General features: G+C 44.5%; 2 protein-coding genes across 3 annotated transcripts in view; one reads left to right on the forward strand and one right to left on the reverse strand.

The window, feature by feature from the left end:
* glis1b (GLIS family zinc finger 1b) overlaps window positions 1–26,099 on the forward strand; it is a 63,872-nt gene extending 37,773 nt beyond the window's left edge. The window contains exons 5-11 of the mRNA XM_079267139.1: window positions 8,439–8,600; window positions 11,377–11,487; window positions 13,873–14,014; window positions 17,522–17,696; window positions 24,803–24,933; window positions 25,724–25,879; window positions 25,958–26,099. Of these exons, the coding sequence (XP_079123265.1) occupies window positions 8,439–8,600; window positions 11,377–11,487; window positions 13,873–14,014; window positions 17,522–17,696; window positions 24,803–24,933; window positions 25,724–25,879; window positions 25,958–26,091 (1,011 nt within the window). The 3' untranslated portion in view covers window positions 26,092–26,099. The remainder of the gene's footprint in view (window positions 1–8,438; window positions 8,601–11,376; window positions 11,488–13,872; window positions 14,015–17,521; window positions 17,697–24,802; window positions 24,934–25,723; window positions 25,880–25,957) is intronic.
* An 11-nt stretch (window positions 26,100–26,110) lies between these two features.
* Window positions 26,111–26,134, reverse strand: part of LOC306776453 (very long chain fatty acid elongase 4-like) — a 6,590-nt gene continuing 6,566 nt past the window's right edge. The window contains exon 8 of one of the 2 annotated variants that reach the window (XM_079267151.1): window positions 26,111–26,134. This exon is cut by the window's right edge and continues 977 nt beyond it. The gene's annotated coding sequence lies outside the window, so the exon portion shown is untranslated. The other variant, XM_079267150.1, reaches the window with a different exon arrangement.

Consider the following 26,134-nt stretch of genomic DNA (forward strand, 5'->3'; position numbering starts at 1 on the left):
ATCAAATGCAGAGGGAGTTATTGAACAATATGTTCGGGAGAAGTCAGTTACACAGTCTTACAGTTACAACCGGCCCTTTGAGGGCGACCGTGATGCTGATGTGGCCCAGAGTGGAAATGAGTTTGACTCCCCTGCCGTAGAATATCAGTGAATAGTAGGACCTCAGGATTTTTGCCGTTGGTCGGGTTGCTCGAGTCTGTCGTAATTGCACAGGAATGGGGAGGGGTGTTGCACTCAAATACATGCGTTTTCCTATAGGACAGTGGGCACAAGCGTGTTAGTGTGGACTGAATAATTGAATATGAATAGAGAACCATACACTGAAATGTGGTGAATTGATTTATTGAAATGTCAATGAATGGTGATGTGCTCGCCATGTGAGAACGCCTGCGGCATGACTTGACACATTGAATATCCAGCACGTTCTGATTTATTGCAACCAGCCATATAGCCACACAAACTGGAAAATGGACCCTGAAACCCAGAGAGAGCAGAAAAGAACACAACGTGGCGTGCTGAGGAGAGAACAGATCTAATCTCGGGGCACCGTTGCACCACATTTCTTTCGCAGCTGCTTTTTTTTTTTTTTTCACCCAGAAGGCTTTGTGGTCTGGTCTCCCTCCAGAGGGTTGCATAAATGCACTCTCTTCCCCCCTACACCCTGCTTGAGTTCTTATGCTGGTGTTGATCACAATGCCATGTTGACCTATTGTTTAATTTCGCTGGCATGTTTTCTGTCTGAACACTATAGTGCTTCTGGCATCAAGGTATTTGGCTTGGCAGCTCACTGGGCTTCTGCAGTGTTTATTTGTTGTCACGTCAGAGTTATAGAGTCGCCCAGTGTATGCTACAGTAGGTCTTTAGACAGCTGTGTCAACTCTTGCCTTGTGTGGACAACGAATGGTTTGCCAAAAAAAAAAGGGAGAAGGGCTTTCATTTCTTTACCTAACAAGTCTCTAAGTTACAGGACTTGTGCCTTCAACTGTCGCACAAGAATTTCATGCCAGTAGGAAAGATTGGGAAAAATGCATCCACCATATCATCTGAAATCACAAAAATGTCAATGCAACAGAGAAAAGTATCCCTGTTTGCATTTAATGTAGTATTAAATTGTTCTACATTTGCATGAAATGTTATTTGATCACAGCAAGAATACACATTTCGAAAAAAGAACAGCCGAAAACACTTTCACACCATTAGATATCATCCACTGGCAAAAATACACTTTGGTTTTCTGGATTCTTTTCTTTTTAATTTGAAGCATGACCCGTTGTCAGAGCAGAGGCATCTTTCCAGACCTGTGGCAATGTCCAAAGATGCCAATTTCTCCATTGCCAGCAGCCTCAATAGACCAAAATGAAATGCAATCACGAGATATGTTGCACTTTTTTGGACAATTTTCACTCTGGAAAAATGAAGGACAAAACAGTATATAAGTAGACAAGGCAGGTTTCAATAAAGAGCTCTTTCCTTTCTTGTGATTTAGAGCGGATAGTATGCAAATGATGCACAAAGCAGCTTCAAGCATATTTTTACTTTTAGGAGGAAAAAGTCAAATGAATAGTTACAATGCCAGACAGACTGAGAGGCAAAGTCAGATGATGGATGATAGTGACGATCCAATAAAAATATCACTTCAGATCACAGCCTAATCATCGTGTTGGACTGTACTGTATTTGTCTGACAAAAGACAGATTAATTGGATCAATTAAACATGACATTATTGTCATTACTGGCTGCTGCTGAATCGGCGTCTATCGTCCCTCAATGGCACGGATATGAAATGGAGTCACGCAGCACGTTGAGCGATATAACACCCCATTGTAGGGCTGCAGCAAGAGGAGCTTATTGGCAGAAGGGTTAAAAGAGAGCTGAGAGAGACAGAGGGAGAAAGCAAGCGAGTGTGAGAATAGAGGCAGGTGTGAGTGAAAGGTGCTGGACAGATTGAAGCCCGGGTGTCAGAGGACGCCGTGGCTCATGGGCCCGTCAAACAGGATCCTGCATTGACTGCCAGTAACATCAGTCCGGGCGCCGGCTCGGAACACAGATCATGTTTAGGATTTTCATTGCGTAACCCCCAGTCTGTCTTTTTCATGGCGGGTTCGGATTTCGTGAATGGGTTTATAATTAATGCCTTGATAGGTTCTAATGGCTGTGGCACTGGAAGCTTTGTATTGCACTCTAATTAGCCGTTATAAATGGTTCGGATTGGTTTGTGAGAATATACACCGTCACGAGACAAAGTGGGATTGTTCTTCTAGAAGCCTTTCTACCTAATGGGAGGTCAAAGGATCACGTGTCTCCTCTCTAAAGTGAACACCACGAATCCCCCTCTTACCCAGTGCTAGATAGCCAATATTCAACCCGCTCTGTGCAATAAATCTTCCCATCTGTCAACCCTCAAGTAACTGCAGAGGAATATAAATGCCCCTTTCAGATGTGCACCTAACACCTTGAACATGATGGAAATTTAGGCTTTGGAAAGAGAAGTGTTCTCATGACTGCAATCGTACTGTGTCAGACCCAGAAACATATCCACAACACCTCCAACACCACTCAAGTCTCAATTGAAAATTGTCACATTTACAAAAAGACTGCAGCAGCACGATGGTTAGATTCAAAGAAAGAAACATTAAATGTGTCATTTAACTGCCGTTTTTTTCTGCTCAAGGAAATAAAGTCACGAGAAAATCATTTCATTGATTTGTTTCCCTTCACAGTGCAGGGCTAAAGAGCACAACTTGCACAACCATATTAATCATCAGCCAAGTCATTACATAAATCATCGTTCATTACAACTACTCACAATGTGAAGCTTTTGGGAAATATTGAAATGGTTGTCAAACAGATGACGCCAGTAACGTGTCAGATTCCGTGTCTGAAAAAAGGCTGAAAAGCACTCATTGTGCAATCTGCTGATCCAGAGAAGTTGAGTCAAAGGAAAGTAAAGTTCATTCAGATGAAAGTAAAGTGTGAAGATGGTTTTCTTGACAGCCTCAGAAGGAAAATTGAATATGTTGAGGCAACAGAGGACTCAAGCTGGAAGTCTGTTTGGTTCTACGAACGCTGCACGACAGCACAGGAGACGTATCCTTCTCCTTGTCAGTCTGCTTCATCTCTTTTGAGAACGTGACCCTGTTTTCCTTTTCCCCCCTCAACCTGGTGAACCGGTAAACCCCAGGCCGCCCGGTTGAAAAGGAAATCACATCTTAGCTCTCTAATCTGATGCAGGACTGCGGAGCTGGTAGACATTTGAATGAAGGCCTCTGAATCGCAGCAGGTTAAGTGCTTCCATGAAGCCTCGCCATGTTGTTGTGCAGCCGGGGCTCACACTCTGCCAGGCCTCCACCGCAGGAACAGGGGTTCAGATCCATCACTGCACTTCCTCCTCAATCTCCAGCAAACACTCTGTGAGAGGAACAGAACAGCTGGACAGGCTTATTATGTGAGCAGCCTCATTTAGTCATCATGCCAATGCTTCCTGTTGTGCCATCCACATCGTTTTTAATCTGGCCCCCAAACTATGCAGGCATGAGTGCACAATGGCTGTTAAGAACAATTCCGTCAGTCATTTACATGACTACTTCCTCCCACCAATTTATGGGCTCTTGCTCGGCTGGCTCGTTCGTGCACATCTGGACAACACTCGCTCTATTGGCTGTGTGTACTCATATCTCACCATTCATAAATCAAGGCTTCGCAAAAACATGAGGCAAAGTGCAGGAGGCGGGGAAGAAAAGATGATTCATGGTGAAACAAAGCAATTGTGTGTGAATTCATATCTCTGCTGCCCTGAACAAAGAAAGGAAGAAAAAAAAGTCCACCGCTATCTTTGATTCAAATTAAAGCCCTATTTGCAACAGATGAGGCTGGCTGCTAAAAGGGTCTCGCTCCGCAGTGGAAACGATATGTGTAAACTATGTAATGCGAATGTTTTAGCGCGGGCTGTGTTTAATTTTGTATCCTGACGAAGCGCATGAGAAACTCGCCTCTCCTTAGCTGTCTCGTTGAATCATATGGATATAATTTCATCCATTTACGTGTTTCTGCTCTTTGCTGTGGTTGCCACAGGGCATTTGCAAGCAGGCAGATTAAATGCACATGTTCCTCCCATCCGCAGCCGGGGCACTCTGCTCCGCGGCCTCCCCTCCGAACAGATCCTGAAGTGTCGGTGGTTTTCCTCGTTGGTCAGGGCGGAGAAAGACACCTTGTGATAAACCAACTCATTCCCCCAAAACCCCTTTTTTTCATACTTATAAAGTTATACGGCTGTTTTTGAGTATTGGCACTTTCTAACATGTTTGATTTGGCTGTGTTTTCTTTTTTGCCACTAAGAGACTTTGCCCTTCATCATGTCTGTCAGGCTTGGCTGTAAAGGAGCCTGGATATAATAGGTAAAACTAATCACAGCGGATAATTGGTGGAGGCTTTTAGGCACTGGGAAACTTTTTCTTCCTCTGAATGTGAGTAACAGTGAATGTCATGCTATGAAGCAGCCAAACAGTTGAATTCCATTGCTCCATCGTTAGTCAGTGGCCTGATATACAATTACTGCCCGGAGCCAGAGAGATATTTAGTGTTGCAGCATCTATAGCAACCGACAGAGAAGCTTGACTGTCGGATGAGAAAATCCTGGTGCTTATTCTTGAGGGGGGAATGCCTCCTGTAGATGAAGACCTTGGCTACGAGGATCGTAGTAGGATTCTTTTCTTTTTCCAAAGTGAAGAACCTCGACCTTACCTTTTTTCGCTCCTCTCTCTCTGCATTTCCCTTCATCTGCCATTCATTAGCGCTTTTAATCAGATCGCATGCCCTGCATGTCAGCAGCCATATTTCCTCCCGACACCCCTCCATAACGGCTGGTTTGTTTCCATCGTCCACAGCTCCTGCAGGTTGCTAATGAGCCGCCGCATGTGAGGGGAGAGCCGCACACTGCTGCCTTTTAGCCCCAAAACAGTTTGGCCTTTTTTTTGCCGCCAGTCAGGAGTCATTTCCCATAAAGGCCTCAGGCCCGTCGCAACTCCACTATAGCCTGCATGCTGGGCCCATAATCTGTCTGTTGCGATCAGCTGCCTGTCCGCCTTTTCAACCCGCTCTCGCCCCCTTCAGCCATGTCGAGACCCCGCTGTCATCCCGAATGTTTACCGAGCCACTGAACCCCCCCTACTCCAAGAGTGAGACGGTGTCAAACAGGGCTCAAATCCCTCCACGCTGCCAGTGCCGCCCCACTCGTGTGGCGATCTGACGGTTTACCTGAGACGGAGGTTTCAGAGAGGAAAACTAAACATGTTGAAAGCAATTAATGTGATTAGCGCTGTCTAAACTGTTTTCATAGATAATATCGATGGTAAAATCAATCCTGTGTCCTGTGCCTCAGCCTCCACAACTCCATGTTCATTCCACTTTAACCTGTGTGTTTATTTCTTTCTAAACAGATTATGTTTTAAGTAGCTCCTCATGGGCGATATAGGGAACCGACTGACATTTATGCCTTTTTAACACACATTATATTTTTAGGTTTTTATTAACGTTATATTTTTTAGTTGGAATCAAACCCATTGGGTTGTATAATTGCCATGAGGTCACCTCTTAGCAAAATAATGTTTAAACTGCCCACATCAATACTGTTTAAACACTTTCCTTCAATAACAGGAGCAATACTGGATTTAACGGCTCGCTTTCAAATATCCAAACCTGAGTAGGTTTTTTTGACAGTCCATGAACTCACTGAAAGAAGTCATTTAACCATCAGATTGGCCCCGCTAAAGCATTTTACTGTAGCATAACATTTTTTCACGCAGGGCTCTGGGTAATGTCCACGTCTATGGGGTGGCAGTGCCTATTGGTTTCCCAGCAGGCAGGAAAACCTCATAGTCGGCACTCTCCCTGCTACTCCAGCTTCCAGAGTAATAATACGCTCGGCATGATTAACACGGTTTCCTCCACGGACCCGTAACTATAATTTAGCCTCACATTTGTGTTAGGGAAAAGAAAGCAATGAAAGAGTGATTATTCCCTTATACATAAATACACACATTTGGCACGTCAATAATAGCCGTGTTTGTTTTCCAAACTCAAGTGCCCGGCGCCGCATTTCAGCAGTCGGCATTGGACCGCGTCTGTCATGACGGGTACGGCAGTGTGGATGTTCCTCTGCACTGAGATTTATATTAAACGTTCCCACCCTCGCTGCGTCTCTCCTTTCCAATCCGAAGCATTTGATTGGCAAGACTTTAGAATAATGTATTTCCGCCGATACGACACTGTGCGACTTAAAGACATTTTCCACGATTGTATGATGAAGCCGGGACCGAATGTTAGTGTGCTGATGAATCCAGGGTGGAGTGTTTTATTCACACTACATTCTTAGTCCTGCCCTGAGCCTCATTGTGACCTTTTTGCGTTGCTGCCTGGTCAAGAAGTCAGTTATATCGTAGTTCTGCATTCATCTTCCCAGCTTCAGCCACACCATACGGTACACAGGCGCATAGCTGATTAGATCTCATCGTGTACATAGGGCTGTTCATTGAACCTGTTTTTCAGTAAAAACAACTTCACAAGCTGCAGTTTAACTTGTTTCAAATGGTTTTTCAAACTTCAGAAGACGTGGAGCCATAATCGGGCAGATTAAGACCCTCTTACCGATCCACACAAGCACATGCACCCACAGATCAGCCTGGTCACCCAACACGGCTCTACCATGACTGGCTTAGGTTTCGCCGATATTAAATGGAGCCTCGGTGAATAGAAGGCCTTGCCTGTGCTGTGTGAGTGAATGAAGGAGACCAGGGATGAGTATTGAGCCTCCATGAAGCTGAAGGCCTATTAGAAGAATGGTGTCACTCTCTCCTTAGCCGTAACCCGACCTGTTGTCAGCAGGCTTCACTAAAGGTCAGGCTACAATGGACAGCAGAGGCCGCGGTGCCTCCGCAACCGTTTGTCAATTAAGTTGCATTTGCACTGAGGGTAGCTTAGCTCTTTGCAAGAAATTGGTTTTAGGTACGATCTAAGAGTGGGGAAGCTGTTATTTTAGAAGTTGTTTTCTGATATTTAAGCGGAAACTTATGAGTTTAAAGTCTGAGTAATTGCGCCCCTCTTTTTTATCAGACTGAATGCCTTCCTGGCTCCTTGTTTCTCCTTTCTCTCGTATTAAACCTCATATTTAGGTTCTTGACATGGAATGAGTAAAGCCGTTGGTTCTTTTTAGATTCGTCATCGATCTAATTCGTCTCATCTTTACAGTTACTCAGATGCGGTGGAGACGCAAACAGGAATGCACAAAAGGGACTTTTAGTTCCTCTGGCTCCATGGTTCCTGGAACATTTAGGCAAAAATTAGCTAACAGTTGGTTTCAATCGCTTAACCAGTTTACACACAGTTTTCCATCTTCCACACCACCTGTCCTGTGCCCCTCATCTGAAGTCCTTATAGGGTGACAGGCAAGTGGCTGTAAAGAAGAAGAAGGCTAACATGAGCTCTTCACCTGCTCCTATTGTGCTCTGTGACAGCCTCGGTATATTGATGTCCAGGTGCTGCTGAATACCTCAATGAGTTGAACCCTGGGTAGATATAAGTAACATTGAGCTATGCTTCCCATACGACTATACACTCATGCAATTCGTGACTCCTTGCACAGCAGCCACTGTAGGGGGTCTTGACACGGACCGCCTCATCAACCAATCGGCCGTGTTTTCTGCTTAAGAGCAGCAGTGGATATGCGAGAAGCCTCATGAATCATTCACATGTTAACAAATCTGTGGTGCTCATTGGCTGAGTGGTTTGGATCGAATGGGGCAAGCTGGGTCGGATATGAGCTTGTTTACAGCCGCTGTCACTTGTCAGTCTAATGCACTATACACAACAGAACACTTATCTCGTGCTATGCATTACAGCCCGTGCGGCACACAGTTTCCCCTGCAATTCAGACGCAGCGGCGGCCTCGAGGCAGGTGCGCTGTCACGCAATGCCGCCGTCTCTCAAGTGGATGTGGTTTTTTAACGGAGGTCCCTGGATTTGGCTACGTAATTCAAGAGCCATGGAAAAAAAATGCTCGCAATTATACCACCCATGTTCTTAAGCATCTCTCACTTTTCCACAGCTGGTGATGAATATGTGGTGTAGAGTGAACTCCTCCAGCTGTGCGAGTGATCAAGGGACTTTGGGAAAGAGTGGGACAGCTTCTTTCTGATTCACAGAAGTGCACATATATACAGAGCCCACATTTGACCAGAATATGCCCGCTTTACACTGATTGATTTCTTTTTTTCTGAGTGTGTGGGTGTGCTTCTCCATCTGTGTGTGTGTGTGTGTGCGCCTGCTTGTGGGTGTTTGTTTATTTCCTTGTGGGGTCCTGTGCTTACCTGCTTGTCTGTGGCTGTCTTTGTGCATGTATCACGCATTCCTGTGACAGCTGTGTGCCGTCTTCCCGTTTCCCACAGTTCGAGGGCTGCAACAAAGCGTTTTCACGTCTGGAGAACCTGAAGATCCACCTGAGGAGCCACACGGGAGAGAAGCCGTACCTGTGCCAGCACCCCGGCTGCCAGAAAGCTTTCAGCAACTCCAGCGACCGCGCCAAGCATCAGCGTACTCACCTGGACACGGTCAGAAACTAAGCCTCTGCTCTGTCTCACCTCCCAATATTTCCCCAGAGTAGATGAATATTAACCTCTCTTGGGCCACCGGTTAAAATAGTCTGGGTGGTCGCTGTGTTGCAGAAGGCATATCTGCATGAAATGATGGTCGATAAATGTTTGCATGTGTTGGGTACAAGCTGCATTTAGTTTCTACCAAATCCACTCAGGGATTAGAGGATATGCTAAATAAAAATGTTTGCAGCAACGAATGTCCGCTCAGTGTATGTGTGGTGTGCGCTCACACCCTCCCTCACTTCTACACCAGCATTAAGAACTGCACTGCTGTTTCAAGCTTCAATGCCTATTTCCACGTCTCGACAGTCTTGCGCGTTAATTTGCTGTCAGTGGGGCATTCTCACTCTCTCCACGCTGGCAGTGACACGCCACAGAGCATTAAACGATCAGTCCCATCAGGCCGAGTCGCCGCTCGGGCCGTCACAGACCTGGATTGGAGCTGCGAGATCACACAGAGCTTCGCCTGTTCCTCTGACCTGTATGCAGGGAGGGAAAGGTTGAGTCAGCCATCGCTGCCACTCGTCATGTGGCAGTAACCCCACCAATGCCTCACTTTATCACCATCTGCACGTCAACGCAGCGACGGAGTAAATAACTTGTTTTGCTCAAATGATGTCACAATTGAGGTATTTGTTATTTTCACACTTCAGGGAATTTGACCGTTTCTCCTCAACATTTCAAAGTACTTTATTCTCTGAGCAACTATTTGACATCAATATCTCCAGGTTTGAGATTATCACTTGTTTGCTGAACATAATCTGTGATACCTAAAAGGTATACACGTACCAGCTTCAAGCCAACCAGCCAAAACAATGTCAACCATAGCCGTGGATATCAAGGATGTCATTTTTAAGAATTAGAAGGAGTCTGTCAAAAATACGACATACATTTTCTAACCTACGTGTCAGTTCGTGACGCCTGTGTCTATATGAATCCAAAATGAAACGAATGTAAATGTTATATGCTCTGCTTCCACGTCAGTTCACTTTTATTGATTTGTAGCAATTTAACAATTCTTTCTCAGAGGCCAGAGCAACATACGACACCCTTCTATCCTTAAAACCTCGATTTGATTCCATATTTACATTTCAGTGACGGAAGAAAACTCTCCAGGCAATTCTTCAACTCGAATGAAGATTATTTACAATTACTTTGAGAGCCTTAAAGTTGGTAACAGGTTGCTCTTAAGTCGTATGGCAACAGTCAGTTTGTCTATTTTTCCTAAACACGATGGACAGACTTTTTGTTTTTCTCTTCACTCTACCTCAAAGCCAGAGAGCTGGATCCAGGCTATATGAGCAAGTGCTGAAGAAGCCAAAGAGAATAAAGCCTCAGTGATGCTGAGCAAGTAGAAAGAGAGCTGTGTGAATTATTTTAATCAATAAACGCTCAAATTCACCACTTTCTGCAAAACTTTAATTGAAAGAGATATTTTCGAATTGTTTTATTATATTTCCAGAATATTTTCCCCCTGTTAACCTTCCTGCATTGGTCAGCCGCCAATGCTTTTGGCACACGTTATAATAAATCACTGAGAATCTTTTCTAAAGCAGGATTTTGAATGCAGACTTGTGTTATTCTATCATTTTGGGATTTTTCTTCACCACCAACTCTTTCCACAGCAGGGCAAGCGATACAGCTAATCTGGGACCCGGATGCTTATCGCTTCCCATTAACACCCCGCTAAGGTATTCACTCTGCCTGCCCAGCTGCCTGCTCTGCCAAAAACACTTTGAGTGAAAATAATTTTCAAGCTTTAATGGTATTTATTCTACACAGAAGTTGTGCTAGTTTTTTTTAATTCAAGGTTCTGCGCTGTATTGGGTGCGTTGCTCGGCAAAACAAACACGGTGGAGATGACTGGCACTGGAAGCGCCTTGCAATAACAATGGCTTATTTACAGAGAAGGTTGAGTTTGGAGGCAGAGCTAATAAAGACGCGTATCCTCTTACACTTTAATGGCCAACTTATATTCCTGAGAATGAAAAAAACAAAATTGCATGTGAAGGGAAAAATCCCTCAATCAGCGAGCTACATGCTGTATTTGCTTAGTTAATAAGAAGAATGTGAAATGATGAGGAAACTCGTGACAGTGCAGTCGTTTTACAGATGTTATGTCCGTTGCTCTAAATCTCCGTCCTTACAGCCAGTCTGTATGTCAGCATGCACACTGAAGGTATAGAGCAGTAATACAAATGATATTTTTCATTGCATCACAATATTCAATGCAGAACATTTTACAGCAATATTTCCTTGTTTGTGTAAAAAAAACGACCAACCATGTCTTACTATATAATAGCGGACTGTTGTGCACACTTTGTCAAGTAGTTATATTAATCTTGTCGCATTGTATCAAGAGAGTCGGTTCGTCACTACGCTTGCTTCAAAGTCCTGGATTTAAATGAAAAACGTTACAGGGAGATCATTTCATATTGATTATTTTATAACAGATCTTTTCTTTTTTCTTTTTCATGCTTTTTTCCTCCCCTTCTTCTTACTTCAAATTCTGTCATTCTCAGCTAAAAGGTAGGACTTGAACTTTTCCTTTGCTTTTACAGATTTCCATCTTCCTGTGTATACATTTTGCATACTCACACCCGAATTTCTCAATTTCTGCCGGGAGCCTAATGCTCTTTTCCATGTGTCTCCGTCCTTATAATAATGCTTGTGTACATGTATTGCACACTTTAACCTGGTGTGTGAAGTATATTTTTCTCTCTGCTTGTAGAAACCGTACGCATGTCAGATCCCCGGCTGCACCAAGCGCTACACAGATCCCAGCTCCCTGCGCAAACACGTCAAGATCCACTCGGCCAAAGAGCAACAGGTGCGTAGAAAGGTAAGACACCTCCTACAAGAGCGTGATGGAATGGGGAAAAGAGCTGTCAGGATAAAAACACCGTGGTGTGGTCAAGTAGAATGTAATTCGTTCGACATCTGTAACTTGACGTTTTACTGAATTCTTCATCAAATAAAACCAACTGAGAGATCATTTATGTGTCTCTAACTTAAATGAATGAAAGGAACATTGTCTATTACGTTTCATTTTGCTATGATACCTGTGTTGGGCTTTGCCTGCGTATCATGCAGAGTAGATCCCTGCAGTGCCCTGCTCAAGGGCTACTGTATCAGCTTCCAGCATGACTTAACTCAAGTCGGTACGGTAGGTCTTACAAACGGACCACTTTATGTCATCTCTCCTGTTCTGACGTACATTATCCGCGGCTCCATCTCGTTGGTTTAATTGAGGGCTTGGGAGGCCGGGTAGAGGGGTGTCTTTGAGAATCGGTTCCCCAACAATAGATCAGGTTTGACCACATTTCTGTCGTGTTCATGGTCAAAAGCCCATTCTTTCCCTGACTGGAAGCGGGTAAATAACAGAGAATGGGCTCATTGTTGTGGAAGGGGCTGGATAGTGGCAGTCTGGATGATGTGTTTCTTTGCTTAGCGCCGTAAAGGGAAACACATGTGTGCTTGTAGCATTGTTAATAAGCTGTGCTGCGGAACACCCCAGTGGCCAGATGTTATGGACAAATGTCAAACAAACGCTCTCACTCCACTCTTGGAGCAGCCCAGAGAAACTGTTAGGAGTGTCGCTGTGTGGAGAACAGGCCTTCATTACACGTGATGAATGTTCTGCAGGGTTTTCATGAGGATCCCCAGGAGAACAAGCACACACACACTTACTGACATACAGTATCACATTTATGAAATCATCTTAAAAGATTTAAGTCGCGCACAAATAACGTTGTTGTCCGTCCACTTGGCTCATCGCTGTCGGTGAACTCCGTGGGAATAGTCAGAAGTTAGAGTAGATTGTTGTGATAATGCTGAAGAATGTTTCCAACCACAACATATCGTATGTGGAACTTATTTTTGTGGAATAACGAAGGCTGGATTTGTGGACGGACGGACAGACAGACACAGAGAAACAGGTCGGCAGATTGTTGAGGTTGAGATGAGGATTAAAACCTTTTATCGCTTCTTACTGATGTATACAAATTCATTCAAGATGGTTTTAGCAAATCATTTAAAAGTAGTTTATATGATGCTCTCCTGATTTACTGAAGCCAAGTATGATGGAGTCAAATGATTAGTAGCCAGTTGTTCTTATGTTCAACCTTATTAGTTATAACTTTCGTGTTTCCTAAGTTCACGTTTACGCATCATTCAATTAAAACGGTTAATATGTTCTTTGTGAACAAAGCATAATAAATGAGATGCAATTATACAGCAGTTGAACCCTTTTAAATTGAAGATTAAAGGAGTTAACTGAATATGATTGAAATATCTGGTCTTACTTGGTCAATGTTTAAATGATGAATAATGATGTAAACTGGGTAGAATTACAATGGTGGTTAGTTAGTGTAATTACGCGTTTGTTCATCATAATTAAAGAACCCAGTGCAACATTGTGGCTCATTGATGTTTGTGGACAACATGTTGGAGAAGAATGATCGTATCAGGCTTTTATAACTGCTTAGTAAATCTGTCCTGGATCACGTGTGGAGCCAAATAGATCTCATTGAGACTTTTGTTCGATTCCTCTTTCACTAGTCCTTATCTTGATTCTTTTGACAATCAGCTATAGACTTGTCCCAGGGTTGGATTTACAGCTTCTTTGAAGGTAAATCTCCTGAGCAAAGGAAATATGTTGTTGTTGGTTCAGGCCTGGTGTGTACCTCAGCAACTGTAATGTTTTATGACAGCGACGTCCACTGATGTATACAGCAGAGGTCAGCTCTTCCACTGATCTGTGAGGCAGATGTCCCATTTCTCCAACTGACACCAGTTTCCATCGGTTTAGCTTTCTTCTGCGTTGCGTGTCAGCGACTCTGCAGCTGAAATGTGTCTTCAGTTGCCCCCATTGCTGTTGGCAGTGAGAGAAACAGAAGCAATCTCGCATTGGCTCTGAGTTGGTACAAGGCCAACGCATGACTCAAAAAGGAGTGTGTGATCTTTCCTCCGGTCCCCCCTGACTGACAGTGTATTCTCATTTGTAGAGTCACTGTTTCAAATTGACATTACTGTCACGTTATTGCACAAAAAGGGAAAACAAAACGGAAAAACAACACACCCCACATAGGGTCCAGCCTACAAATAGACAAGACTTGTGTAATCTTGCATGTGTTGTGTCCTTGTGTAATCTTTCAAACCAGATGGAGTGACTCAACATCGTTTCTTGTCAACATTCTCTGTTTATTCTTATGTTTTTGATTGACAGCTCCGGCCCTGTCCTCACCTGGAGCAGGACGTCCTGAGTGACTGTCTGTCCATGCAGCACCTCCAGAGCTCCACCTCCTCGCAGCACCTCTCCAACGGCAAAGATGGTCGTTCTCCTGGACTGGGCCAAGACATCTTCACAGGTGCGCACACGCAGGACGCTGCTCTGTCATGGAACACCCTGATGATGTAACCTCTTCCCCTTATCAAGGCTTTGAGTAATCTTTCAGCATAAAAGTCTCTCGTCTCTTTCTGTGTAACTTCCATAATATTTGTCTTCTTCTGTCTCAAGGTATGTGTCAATTACTAGCCATTGGCGCTATTTCTCCCAATTCCATATGATATTATTTTAACCAAATAACCTTTTTGTCCTTCTACAGAGGTTAAGAGCCATATAACTCAAAAGGGACCTTATATCCAGTATTTGTTGTTGAACTTTACATTCCATTTCTCAAATCGGTTATTTTCAGATTTGTCCAAAAGTAAGTAAGTAGTAAAGTCGAGTATCTACAGAATTAATGTGTCCACAAATCATATTTTTATGTTAGATTCTGGAAGCTCTCCAGCTGTCCTTCTTTTTCCAGGACACACCAACCTTTTGGTGGATCGAAAGTTACCATCGTAAACTACCCATTTTAATGCATTTATATCATATACGTCTTATACATCTTTAATAATTCAAACCACAAATCTGGCGTCTATGCTGTAATTTAATCCATATTGATTTAAAGCTTCTTGTGACGCCTTCCATTCACAAAAAGTGTTCGAATTCATGTCAATTATTGCATAAATTCCTAAATATAACATTTTTAATGAGTAATACATCTTTTATCATTTCCTTTTTGGCTTGAATACAACATCATATGATACCAGAAGTAGCGCAATTAACTGTGGTTGAGCAATTCAAAATGTGAGTGCAAGAGACTGGCCATGTGTCGAAAATATCGATGGCCAGGGAGTATTTGTTCCAAAACAGAAGAGCAGGCCAGCTAGTGGGGTCTGACCGCCAGAAATCCCGACACCTGGCAAAGCAATCACTGAGTCATTGGTGGTCGTCAGCAGCCATGTCGACATTCCTGCAGATGTAATATGATCATTTTGTGCCATCGGGCAGTAAAATTCATACTTATGGAGCCTTTGTTCAAACACAAACAAATGACACCTCTACAATTTATCTTTAATTGCTTTCACACATTTTATGTCAACATTTTTTAGACTCCATTTGGTTTCTTCGGTTTAAATGGAAGTCTTAACAACCTGGCACTTTTGTTTGTTTGGTTTGTATTTTATAACCATGTCATCTTGTCATGCAAAGGGCTGCAGAATCCATCACAAACCGCTGCAAACGGAAACTTTTATTCATCACATGTGGCCTCTAAACTTCCATTTTTCTAATTGATGAATTTGACCGTCATCAAATGTCAACACCGCTTGGAAACAAGAGAGGGATAAATATATTATAGCCATCTTAAAGACAAGAGAGAGATTCCCCGCTGCTCCCTCGTTTTATGGACACATCTGTCCTTGTTTTCCGCCTGTACTCTATCCAGTCTCCCCGTTGCGCTGTTATTGTTGCTGGAACTCAGCGCACCGCTGACGACTGTGTACTCTCAACTTGTCTTTGAATGTGGAACCGGGCCTCTGAGTCTTGGCTTTTTCCCCCTCGGCCTCCCTCTGTTTCTGAGTGGATGTTTCTTGCTCTCTTGTTTAAAATGGTTTAAAGCCCCAAGGAGCTCACTCGTGAGCCGGTGCCAAAGCGTTCAGGGATGCGGTGTTATTCGAGGCCAGCAAAGATGTTGCAGGTTGGCATTCGGGATCCCGATTTACATGAGTTTCACTTTGTTCCAGGGCCAATAAGGATGCAATGGAAGAGGTGGAGAAAAGCGGACAGCTATCCCATCATTAACACTTGTGGGGCAGAAAATGAGTCATGCTTCCAGTCAGAGATAAACTTGTTTTCCTGTTCGCCGGTTTTAAGTCTGCTCTTATTCACATGGCTGCAGCGAGACTTACGAGAAGCCCCTCTCTGTTTTATAGAGCATAAAGTGTTCACTGATTACCCAGAGGAAGGATTTATCACACTTGTAATGCAGAAGTTTACATGCTCCTGCTATTATGCTGAATGGCTGCTATACCTCTCCATATCCCTCTCGCACAGAGCTTTTCTTCCTGAACTTGACCAGAAGCATTTCAGGGCCAATCCACAACATCTTCAGAGCATAATCCTCTACTAACCCATCAGTACCATCAGATCCTTTCACTCTCCCTCCACAAGGAACGAGCGATGAAATTGAGGCAATCACAGCCATTATTTGTCGACTGTTTTTGCCGGTCTGGTAGCAGATGTTGGGGCTAAAGGGGAAAACATTTAAACTCTGTGATTGATGATTTGGGGGTAATGAATCAAACTTGTAACCATTTCAGAGTGCTGTCAGATCAGGCCCCAGCATGCTTCCACTTGAGAACAGCTGGGCCTGGAAACGGCAAAACCAGGAGCGCCGATCTTTTCTTCCTTTCATCTCCGCCTGACATCCCCTCTCGTCGCTGGTTAACTGCCACAGAAAGTCAGCGCGTCGCTCTCCTCCTGGATGCTGGGAAAGAAATCAGACGATAAACGGAGCAGATGATGAGAGAGCAGATTTATTGTTTTGCGATGAGAACAAGTAGAGATCCAGTATTACCTTTCTGAACAAGACTTGGTTTCTAGTTCTTGATTTTCACTGCGATTTGTCAGTCGTCTCTCTGGAGCAACATGGGACAACAGATTGAACCAGTGAGCACTTGTAGAGGGAACTGATGGAAATATTGTTTTACAGCGTATTAGTTGATTGGTCAAGTGCGGCTCCAAGCACTGGAAAACATACGCACAATGTGCTGACAAATTGACACCGATTTCAGGGAAATTGTACTCGAGCACATCTGGCTGAACACTGGCCGCTGCCTGAATGCAAAGATACAAACTTATTTTCCCAGTTTCATGAGTCTCCAAAATGACTACTTTTAGGTTTTGGGCTATTAGTCAGACAAAAACAATATCATAACTCTATATAGCGATATTTATCAGTTGCAGCCCGAGTCTGCAATGCATTCTGAATAGGAAGAATAATCTGTGTTAAATTGGAGTCCACAGCTTGAAACAGTAGAAAAGTTGGCAACATGCAGCCAGCTTCACATGAAAATGATGCCCCCCCACATTCCACTGTGTAAACAAAACGTTAATCATAACAATGTGCATGCAGAAATACACGACATATACGCCAACTAACATAACCATAACTGTGATTGTCAACATGCACAAACACACAAAACAGATACGATACAGGAACCATATTCCCCCTTTTAAATGCCCTGTGTTCACAATCAGCATTCAAACACATGTAACATTTTAGTTTATTGTTGTTTGATGACAACAAACAGCTGAAAGGACAAACAAGGCCAATCCCCGTGGCATCACAAACAATGTACCGTAAATTACAAACAGTGCAAACACAGAGCATTTTATTTTACGGAGCTCTCTGATTGGCTGAAGGTTGTCAAAACAAAATCCCGTTGCCATGAAATGGCTTTTAATTTGCTCGAAGGAAAGACGGAGCGCAGGGCCCTGGAGTTTATTTGGCACGTTTACAGAATTAGCTTTGTTTGTCTTTCAGGCCTGTACGCTGGTTCCAGCACCCCCCATCACAGCGCCTCAGTGGAGCTCCTCTCCCCTACCCCCAACAACACCTCCACCGCTGACCTGCCCACCCGACAACACCGACTGGACCGGGACCTCGGCAGCCCTCATCACCTGTCCCCGCTGGCTGCCATGGACAGCACGAGAGACGGGTGAGTCCGCAGTGGATGTGTAACACGGATGTATTCTCATCTGTGGAGATGCGTCATACATAAGTGGAAAAATCTACAGTCATGGACTTTGTCACAGTCTTGTCTCATGACCATTCTGATTGGCCTCTGCAGTAAACTCAAATATCTCTGGTAAAGTCATGTGACATCACAGACTGGTGGTTATTAAAACACTCTTAACGCTTAACGGGAACATCAAAACTCAGTCTCCAACAAAAATATGATTCATTTACAATGTTCACAACATGTAAGTATCCGTTTAGTTATAAAAACACACAACTTTCTTCCTCTTTTAATCTCACCGATAGTGTGATGATTGTGTCCACTGATAATGACCCACTGCGTTGCCATTGTGCCGTGGGGCGAACCCACTTAGATCGTGTTAGGTTAAGCCTCTCGGCCCTGCTGACGATCCCATTTGGCCGTCTTACTGGAAACAAACTCGACTCCAAAACCCCCGAAGACATCCCTCGTGGGAAGAGGGGCTGTGCTGGTCACCACAGGGTCAACGTGACGCATCGCTAACTCTATTTTTGGCACTGGAATCGGTGTTCATAAGGTCCCCCATCTCCACTGGATAGGAGAGCATCAGTGCGATGAACTTTGGCCGGACTGTCATACGATCATCGTTTGCTGTTTTATCCTCAAATGACATGAATCAACAAATACCAAACAAGTCACAGTGTTACACCAAATACAAACAATGAACTGCATTCAATTGTGCCATCTTAAAAGATGATGCATTTTTTAAGACAATTGTGAAAATAAGTTCAACTGGGGATACTTTTAAAGAGCAAGCAGTAAAACTAAAGAGACAATTTAGTGTGATTTAATAAGTGTGCCAGTATTGCTACATCTTTGGCAAAGAAGAAAAGGAGTTTCTTGTCCGTCCTGTTTTAAATTTCTTGTACATTTCATGAAGAAATGAATTGACTGTAGCGAGAATACATTAATTGCCGCACAAAAACACATTTGTGAAAGCCGTCTCTTACATTAGATACCAGAGAGGATCCAAGATCGGCGGAAAACCTGCAACACACAGAAGTGCAATTGTCTTGCTCAAGGACACTTGAATTATTTTCACGTGTTCTTCGTGTGTGAGACGCAAAGCATGTGTCGATGATTTCCCCCAAGAGCCAGCAGAGCAGAGTTACAGAGCCCTGAGTGTCGTCAGGAGTGTGTACTGTACTAAACAATGTGCTGAAAACCAGGGAGGTAGGAAAGGAAAACAGCCTTTTACAGTGTGATAACATTGAGAAAGAGGGGCTGGAATCAAGCATCATAAACCCTGTGTTACAAAAGTGATCATGTTACGTAAACGTGCTTTCTTTTAACTCCGTGGTCCGCTCTTTGGGTGTCTGTGCGTGTATATACGCTGTTACGGGAGTGTATACAGCACAGACGTATGACAGAATGAGGTTTGATGGCTTTCTTACTCTGAAGAGCCGTGCATGTATATGTACTTGTGTGAGTGAGAGGAGTTTACATTTAGTTTACCCAGGAAACACACATGATTGCGTGTGATTGGGGTGTGAGGCACAGCAGACTGCTCGACTTCCAGCACAAACAGTGCAGCGGGCCGGCGCAGCGAAACCGTCTGGATGTAAACGTCCGAGTGCCGCTTCAGAGACGCCGGGTTGGCCTGGAAGCATCTGGAAGGTGACGTGTTGTTTCAAGCCTTGAAAGCAGGAGGCGAACGCTGAAATGACCTCGCGGTTTCAGTGCCTCCTTCTCTGCGGCATGCACAATTACCAGCGTGAGGACAGAAATGGAAAGTGAAAAGGACCTGAGTAGGGGGACGCTGTTACGGCGGTTGGGCTGGCAGGCTTACATTATTGGATGTGAGGCGTGGGTCCGTGCCTTTGGGTGCTTGATGAGGAACATCTGAACATTGTGTGTACGTGTGTGAGAATGTGAGTGGTTAGCAGTGAGTAGCCCCCTTTTTTTTCGTTATGTAACCGAAGTGGCTATTATGCCATATAAGTGATCGGCCGTGTTCCTTCCCCGCCTTTAAGCTCCGACATACTTGTGACGTGATGACAATGCATTTCAAATTGCCGCAGTTTCCCAATTTACAGATTTCATCAAATCAAGATGTTTGACCTGAAAGCAGTCATAAATGCACACACGCGTACTGTAGTGCCACATCGGTTCGTCAGTGTGGACAGAGGGCGGGGTTTAGGAGCCGGGGACCTGCAGTACAACCAGCCGGGCATGAAACGTCGACTCACATTTGCCTGAAGATGGAGCATTTGATTTACATGTTTAAAGCCTTGAGTATACAGGCTGCTGCCAAAGTCAATATCAGCACCGCACTTGTTTTTCCCAAACGGTTTAGCAGGACGTGAAACATTTTGACAAAATTATCAAACTAACCTGCCTCTAGTGTGGCAGCCTCTGACCTCATAGCTTAATGTGTTTACTCTGGCTGAAACGGGCCATTTAGACTCCTTTTACTTTGTAAATACCAGTGTCATTTTTCTGAAGCTAATATTAAAATATGCCAGTTAAAATACATTTGGCAATCGGCGTGGCACAAGTGGCATGTGGATGTAGGGCCTCTCTCATAGAGATGGCTGTTGGACCATGGCGGCCTGTGCTCACTGAGAGATGGGTGGTAAATGTTGTCGTTCACCGCTTCAGCCATATGTGGTTGTATAATTGCGAAGGGGAGAGGCTGCAGCCTTTACCTGCGTATTGATATTAGAGCCCCTCCGCAAATATTCGTCTGAGGTGGTTTGATACCTCAGCAGTGATTGACACGGGCTAATTGAATTAGAGTGGCGGCAGAGACGGCACAGAGCTACATTAAGAGTTCCTGCTCTGAAGGGGGGGGGGGGCGTTCAAGGCACGTAACTCTACAGGGTCTGTCTTCTTCCAGCCATTATCATGGCAGCTTCATTTTGTGGTGCTCAGTTATTCATGTGTGGTCTTCAATTAACCCGTCTCCACAAACTGCAAGCTCTCAGGAAAGATTCACATGATTTACTGCCAAATTCCTCCAAGAAGGCCGGTGATTTAAGGACGGATTCCTAGTACTGAGCAGGGCGGTTATCTTTCTGGGTTTAACGCGGCGCTTTCAGGTCCCAAAAAATAACCAGAGCCCTGGCTGTGTTCTTCACACCGGGGCCTGCAGGGCTGGCTTAGCTTTAGCTTTAGCCAGGATGCTTTAGTCTGTCTCTCAAGCGCAGCTTTAGCTTGCTAACCAGAACCAGAAGTGTTCCCACCAATCTGTGCCAAAGACGCCCCCGTCATCCATCAGAGGGGCTTAATGGTCAAAAGATGAGAGGCGAGGCAGAGGGTGTTTGTGGAGAACGTAGGGTCTATGGAGGACAGGGTCTGATCCCCGCTCCCTAGTGGAACAGTTAGCTGCAGGTGAAGGAAGACGAACGAGCAGCAGAGCAGGACTGCTCATGAATCTTCAGGTTTCTTTCCATCCCATCATGCCTCGGCACAAAGAGCCAAGGCCCCAAGCACAGTCTGTCTTCAACACAACAAGAGTGCATCAAGTTGTAGTTATGTTTCTGGTCGACGTTGTTCGTACCTGCATACCTGAACACGAGTTATCTGGCCTGGTCTTGTGTGGCTTTCGGGCAGCAAACAGTCCAGGTTGGAAGTCCTTTTCACCTTCTTGCTATATCATTTCGAAGCTGTTTATTAATGAACTGTGCTGAATCAAAACTTGTGTTCTCATAAACCGTCTCGCTCATCACACCCATCTCCTCCCGACACTTCATGCATCTCCATGCAAGGTCACATCCATCTGTTACAGCAGACAGGACACAAGGGTATTTTACATATCCGTTCACACTCTCTTTAACCTCTCAACCTTTCAAATATTTATTCAATTTAGTCCATCAATCTGATAGCCTCACCTTAAAATCCCCTCCACCTCTATAGCTTCAGGAATCAACAGGTCAGAGGTCAAATCACTCTCTCATTGCAGCCGGACAGGAGTGAGTGGGCCGGCTGGAAAATAAGCGGAGTAGTGCAGGATGGTCAGTGGAGATGAATATCAGGGGAGAGATTAATGTGGCATATGAAAGATTCCCCTCATACCTCGTGCCTGAGGTGCTAGCAAGCTAGAGCCCAGCGAGAGCTAGGGCAGCTGGCAGTGATTAGCTTATGATTCACTTTAGCTGCACATAGAGGCAGCTTGTACAAATATGAACAGTGTAACTGTTTCCTGAGTCTGTGCTGACAGCAGCTCCTGGGGGAATGCCGCTCTCTGCAGGAACACATGGCCACGCACTGGGCCTTTGCCAACCCATGGATTAGCCATGCTCGCTAACAGCTAGCTTCTCCAGAGCTTGACTAACACAAGGTGCCACATAAGCTTCCCCAATGTGGTCAAGTGCACTCCAGATGCAGCTAAGCACTTACATTTGAGAGCCAGATGAACATGTTGATAAGTAGAAGGCACTGAGAGTGAAAACCTTCAATGTAGAAGAATTTTGTTACTCAGCTGTCTTTCCCAAAGACATCAGTCCTTCTTTTTAACCTAAATATTAAGTTCTATTGATTTGTTAGTCCTTCAAAATGTGAGTTCCTTTTTTTTGTTTTTGTTTGTTATAAAAATACCCCCATTACAAGTAAAAGTGTTTATAATAACTAGTTTTCCTCTGAAATGTAGTGGAGCAGAACATTGTAAAAAATCGAATTACTCGAGTAATGTACCTTAAAACTGTATTACGGTACAGCACTTGAGTAAATGTACTTGGTTACTTTCCACTACTGGTTGTTGTTATCGTTGGAATCCCAGATTCAGATGTCCATTGGCTCAAAGCCCATCTCTTCACTGCATTTCATGGGATCCCTTCATGTGTTTATGAGACAGGAAAACAAAACAAAGACATACAGGAGCAAAAGCATGGCGTCTCTTCTGAGAGTAATGAAAAGAATATGCCGATGCATATTCTTTATATACGGTTTTATTATGATCTCCATTGATGAAGGCAGAAACATTGGGAGCCTGAAGTTACGTCTTACAGCTATAACGTGCCATATATATTCAGCATTGGCAGCTTCTCGCGCTTTTGTTTGACATTGTTTACCATCTCCCTTCATCAGACGTTCTCTGCCAAATGCCCTCCGCTGAGTGCTGGGTGGAGCATCCCTCGTGCATGGAGCAGTAGGTCATAGAGCAGGCTCCAGCCAGCCCAGCAGTGTGCAGTCATCTAAGGGCTCGGCTGCCTCCAGCAACCCTCTGTCGTCACACTCGTATGGCGCTTAGTGCGAACCATATGCTTCCACAGCACAGCAGCACATGGTAACACAGCAGCAGCAGTTTATGTGTTGGCATTCCTGATATGCAGTCGTGACAGGGTTCTAAGTAGCTGTTGAATATTTGGGGAGGTGATTGACCAGCTCCTTTTAAGGGCAGGTCTATTGGCTATCAGTTTGGATTTGTACCAGGTTGCCGTTCCATTAAGTTACTATCAAGTGTACAATAAGTTGTTAAATCAGTGGTCATTTTCAGTTCCTTGTTGCCTTTCACATTTCATATTTTAGTTTCATAAATACCTGAATATCAGTTCTAACTGTGATCTTATGAAGACGGAACATGAAGCACATTAAATATCTCTCTTGTAGCATGAAGACGAGCCTGGATCTGTCCAAAGGTAACAAAATCTGTCTCTGGAGCTCACTGATACAAACGTCATATGTCGTTAAATACATACAACCCGTTAGTGTTTTTGTACAGATTAAAGTGGCAATAGACATGTTTCTTGTTTGAACTTGTAGTTATGGATATAATGTAATGGCTATATAATAATGACACCATCGGCGTTCAGATTGGTTTCCTATAAGCCTCGCTTTCGCGATGCAATTCTGTCTTCCTCCGGGGTACGATCTCTTGGGAAAACGACGACAATGCTAAACTTTTCCTTTAAGGTTGTCCAAGTCAGACTTAACAGAAATGTGATGATCTCCAGATTGTGTTTTTCACAGCGCATGACCTTTGTTTGTTGAGACTGCAGAAAATTTGTCAGTGCACTTGATTGAAACAGTGTAATTGAAATGATATTGTAGAAATATGCTCACGGTATTTACAGGCATTAAACGTATAAGTATTGTGTGTGTGCTCATTTGCAATCGTGTTGCGTGTGTCATAGAGCAAAGGTTTGAATCTCCGGGTGAGGCACTCACGCGCTTCCCGTACAAAGAAGACGCTCTGACACACAGGTAGTTTAGCTTAAACTCGTGACTAGATGTGTTGTGAAGCGGGTTAGTCCGTGAGATATTATGTCGCAACAACAGGTGGAAAGCAGGAACAGCATCTTCTCTGTCCATGAGAACTGGAGGACTCCCACACACAGTGGCCCCAACCCTGGCATGTGTGTGTGTGTGTGTGAAGATAACTCGTCCCTGTGCAGGACGAGGTCACCTCCTCATGAGAATGAATAAAGAAACAGGGAAATGATAGAACGGGGCTCACAAAACACTGAGAGGAGAGATGCGTGGACGGAGCCCTGACTTTGTGTCTGTTGCTAGGGATACTTCATCAATTCTTGTGTTTGACAGAGCGTTGTATCAAATGAAAAATATATCCAATGGCACAGACCAACCTTTATTTAAATGAAGCATTTCCACAAAAACCAGGCGATGTGGAAACCCCAATTGTTCTCTAAGCTGCTTGATTCCACAAAGTCACAAACATGTCGTCGTAAAAACGTCTTTTTCTCAAAAGTCATAAATGTAAACACTGTTGTGCTTTCTGCTCTCTCGTCCACAAAGCCTGGGGTTACTGCAGTGGTGGGCAGTGTGTGTGAGGGGGGGGGGGGGGGGGGGGTTGCACACTCTGCTGTTTGTTGACTTAACATCATAATATGTGGTAGGAGGACAATTACGTGTGTGGAGCCCAAGTTTCCACAAGCCTGGAATGTTTCTTCTTCTGTGTGTTTAGGATCACTAACTGCTCCATTGGGTTCTTCGGATCATGTGGTTTGCAGGCCGCCATGTAGATCCTGCTTTGATTGGGACGTCACAAAGCGTGAAGCATTCTGTTGTGAAATGAGTGAGACTGTCTCGAAAGGATCGAGAGGCTTCAATGTTAGTTTCACCCACCCTTTCTGTGTCTCCTCCAGGGTGTCGGGTCCCCTCATGTCTCCAGGAATGAAGGCAACAGAGACACCACCTCCTCCTCTGGAGAAACAGCATGTCCACCCTCACCACAAGCCCTACTCTCACTATCACCACCATCAGTCTGCCAACGACGGTGAGGCCGAATGTCACTTGTTTCAGGAAATCTGTTTTTGCTTGAATCTGAAAATGGCCATTGGCCTTTCAATTCAATATCCTGAAGTTGTTCACGTTGCAGGTGATTCAGTAATGTGTAGCCCGAGTACTACTCTTGTATGACTTCCTGTGAGGGGATTTACATAAGACCACCCCTGTGCCCTTTTTCAAACACTTGCTGTACAAGCAGACCCACATGAAAGGCCTCAAAGAGAGGAAGTCGTCTCGTAGAGCGGCGATACTGCCCTGTGGCTGTCAGAGCATTTTTAGGACAGAGAGAGATTAGAGTCGTAGAGACAGAGTGGGGGGGAAACCACATGCCGGAAGCCTTTTTTCCCTTTGCTGAATTAGCCAACAAAATGCTGGCTCATGTCTTCAGCTGTCTCTCAGCGCCCTAACATGGCAGGCTCAGCCGTCACTCCAGAGCCTTTTTCCGAATGCCTCAAACACTGTTTTCCCTGTAAAGATCTACACATGTACGTCGCTCTAACCACACTGCGGTCAGGGAGTTGCGTAAAAGCGCTGCATTCCCATTATTGTGACTCCTGCGGTCCAAACTGAGACGATGGGGATAAATGTTACATACTATGTGGCTGGTGCAGTTCACACAAAAGCAGTTACAACATTGTCATGATTTAAGTTTCATCCGGATGGAGCGGGGCCGTGTACCGACTTTGCCACCAGTGTCTAAAGGTGATTGTTTCCAGTCGATGCAGTCTGGTTGTATTTTTCTCATTTCTTTGTCTTCATCATCCTCCCTCATTTCCTAGAATACCAAGGCAGCTTTCAGAGCTGCTTCCATTTCGGAGACTCCTACAGGATGGAGCAGACGGTCGGTGGTGTCCACGTCCCAGGAGATTCCCACGCCTACACTTCCCATCAGCACAATGGATACCACATGTCAACTAGCAACACTGGCACTGCAGGTGAGGACATTTTTTTTACCTAGACTTCGCCGATGGTGAACGATTTCATCAAACTGCTCTTCATCATGTCTGTTCCAGGCTTCAACCTGAGCCAGGAGCTTCAAGGCGGTGCAGGCTGCCAGTTCTCCAGCCCAGAGGAGAGCATTTTCTTCCAGGTGGGCAACTTCGACCGCAGCCTGAGCCACATGCCCTCCGTCTACACGGAGACATAGAGCATCACTGGAGCAAGACACGCTTCACCACACCGACTCTACG

This window comes from Melanostigma gelatinosum, assembly GCF_949748355.1.
Source record: "Melanostigma gelatinosum genome assembly, chromosome: 4".
NCBI lineage: Eukaryota > Metazoa > Chordata > Actinopteri > Perciformes > Zoarcidae > Melanostigma > Melanostigma gelatinosum.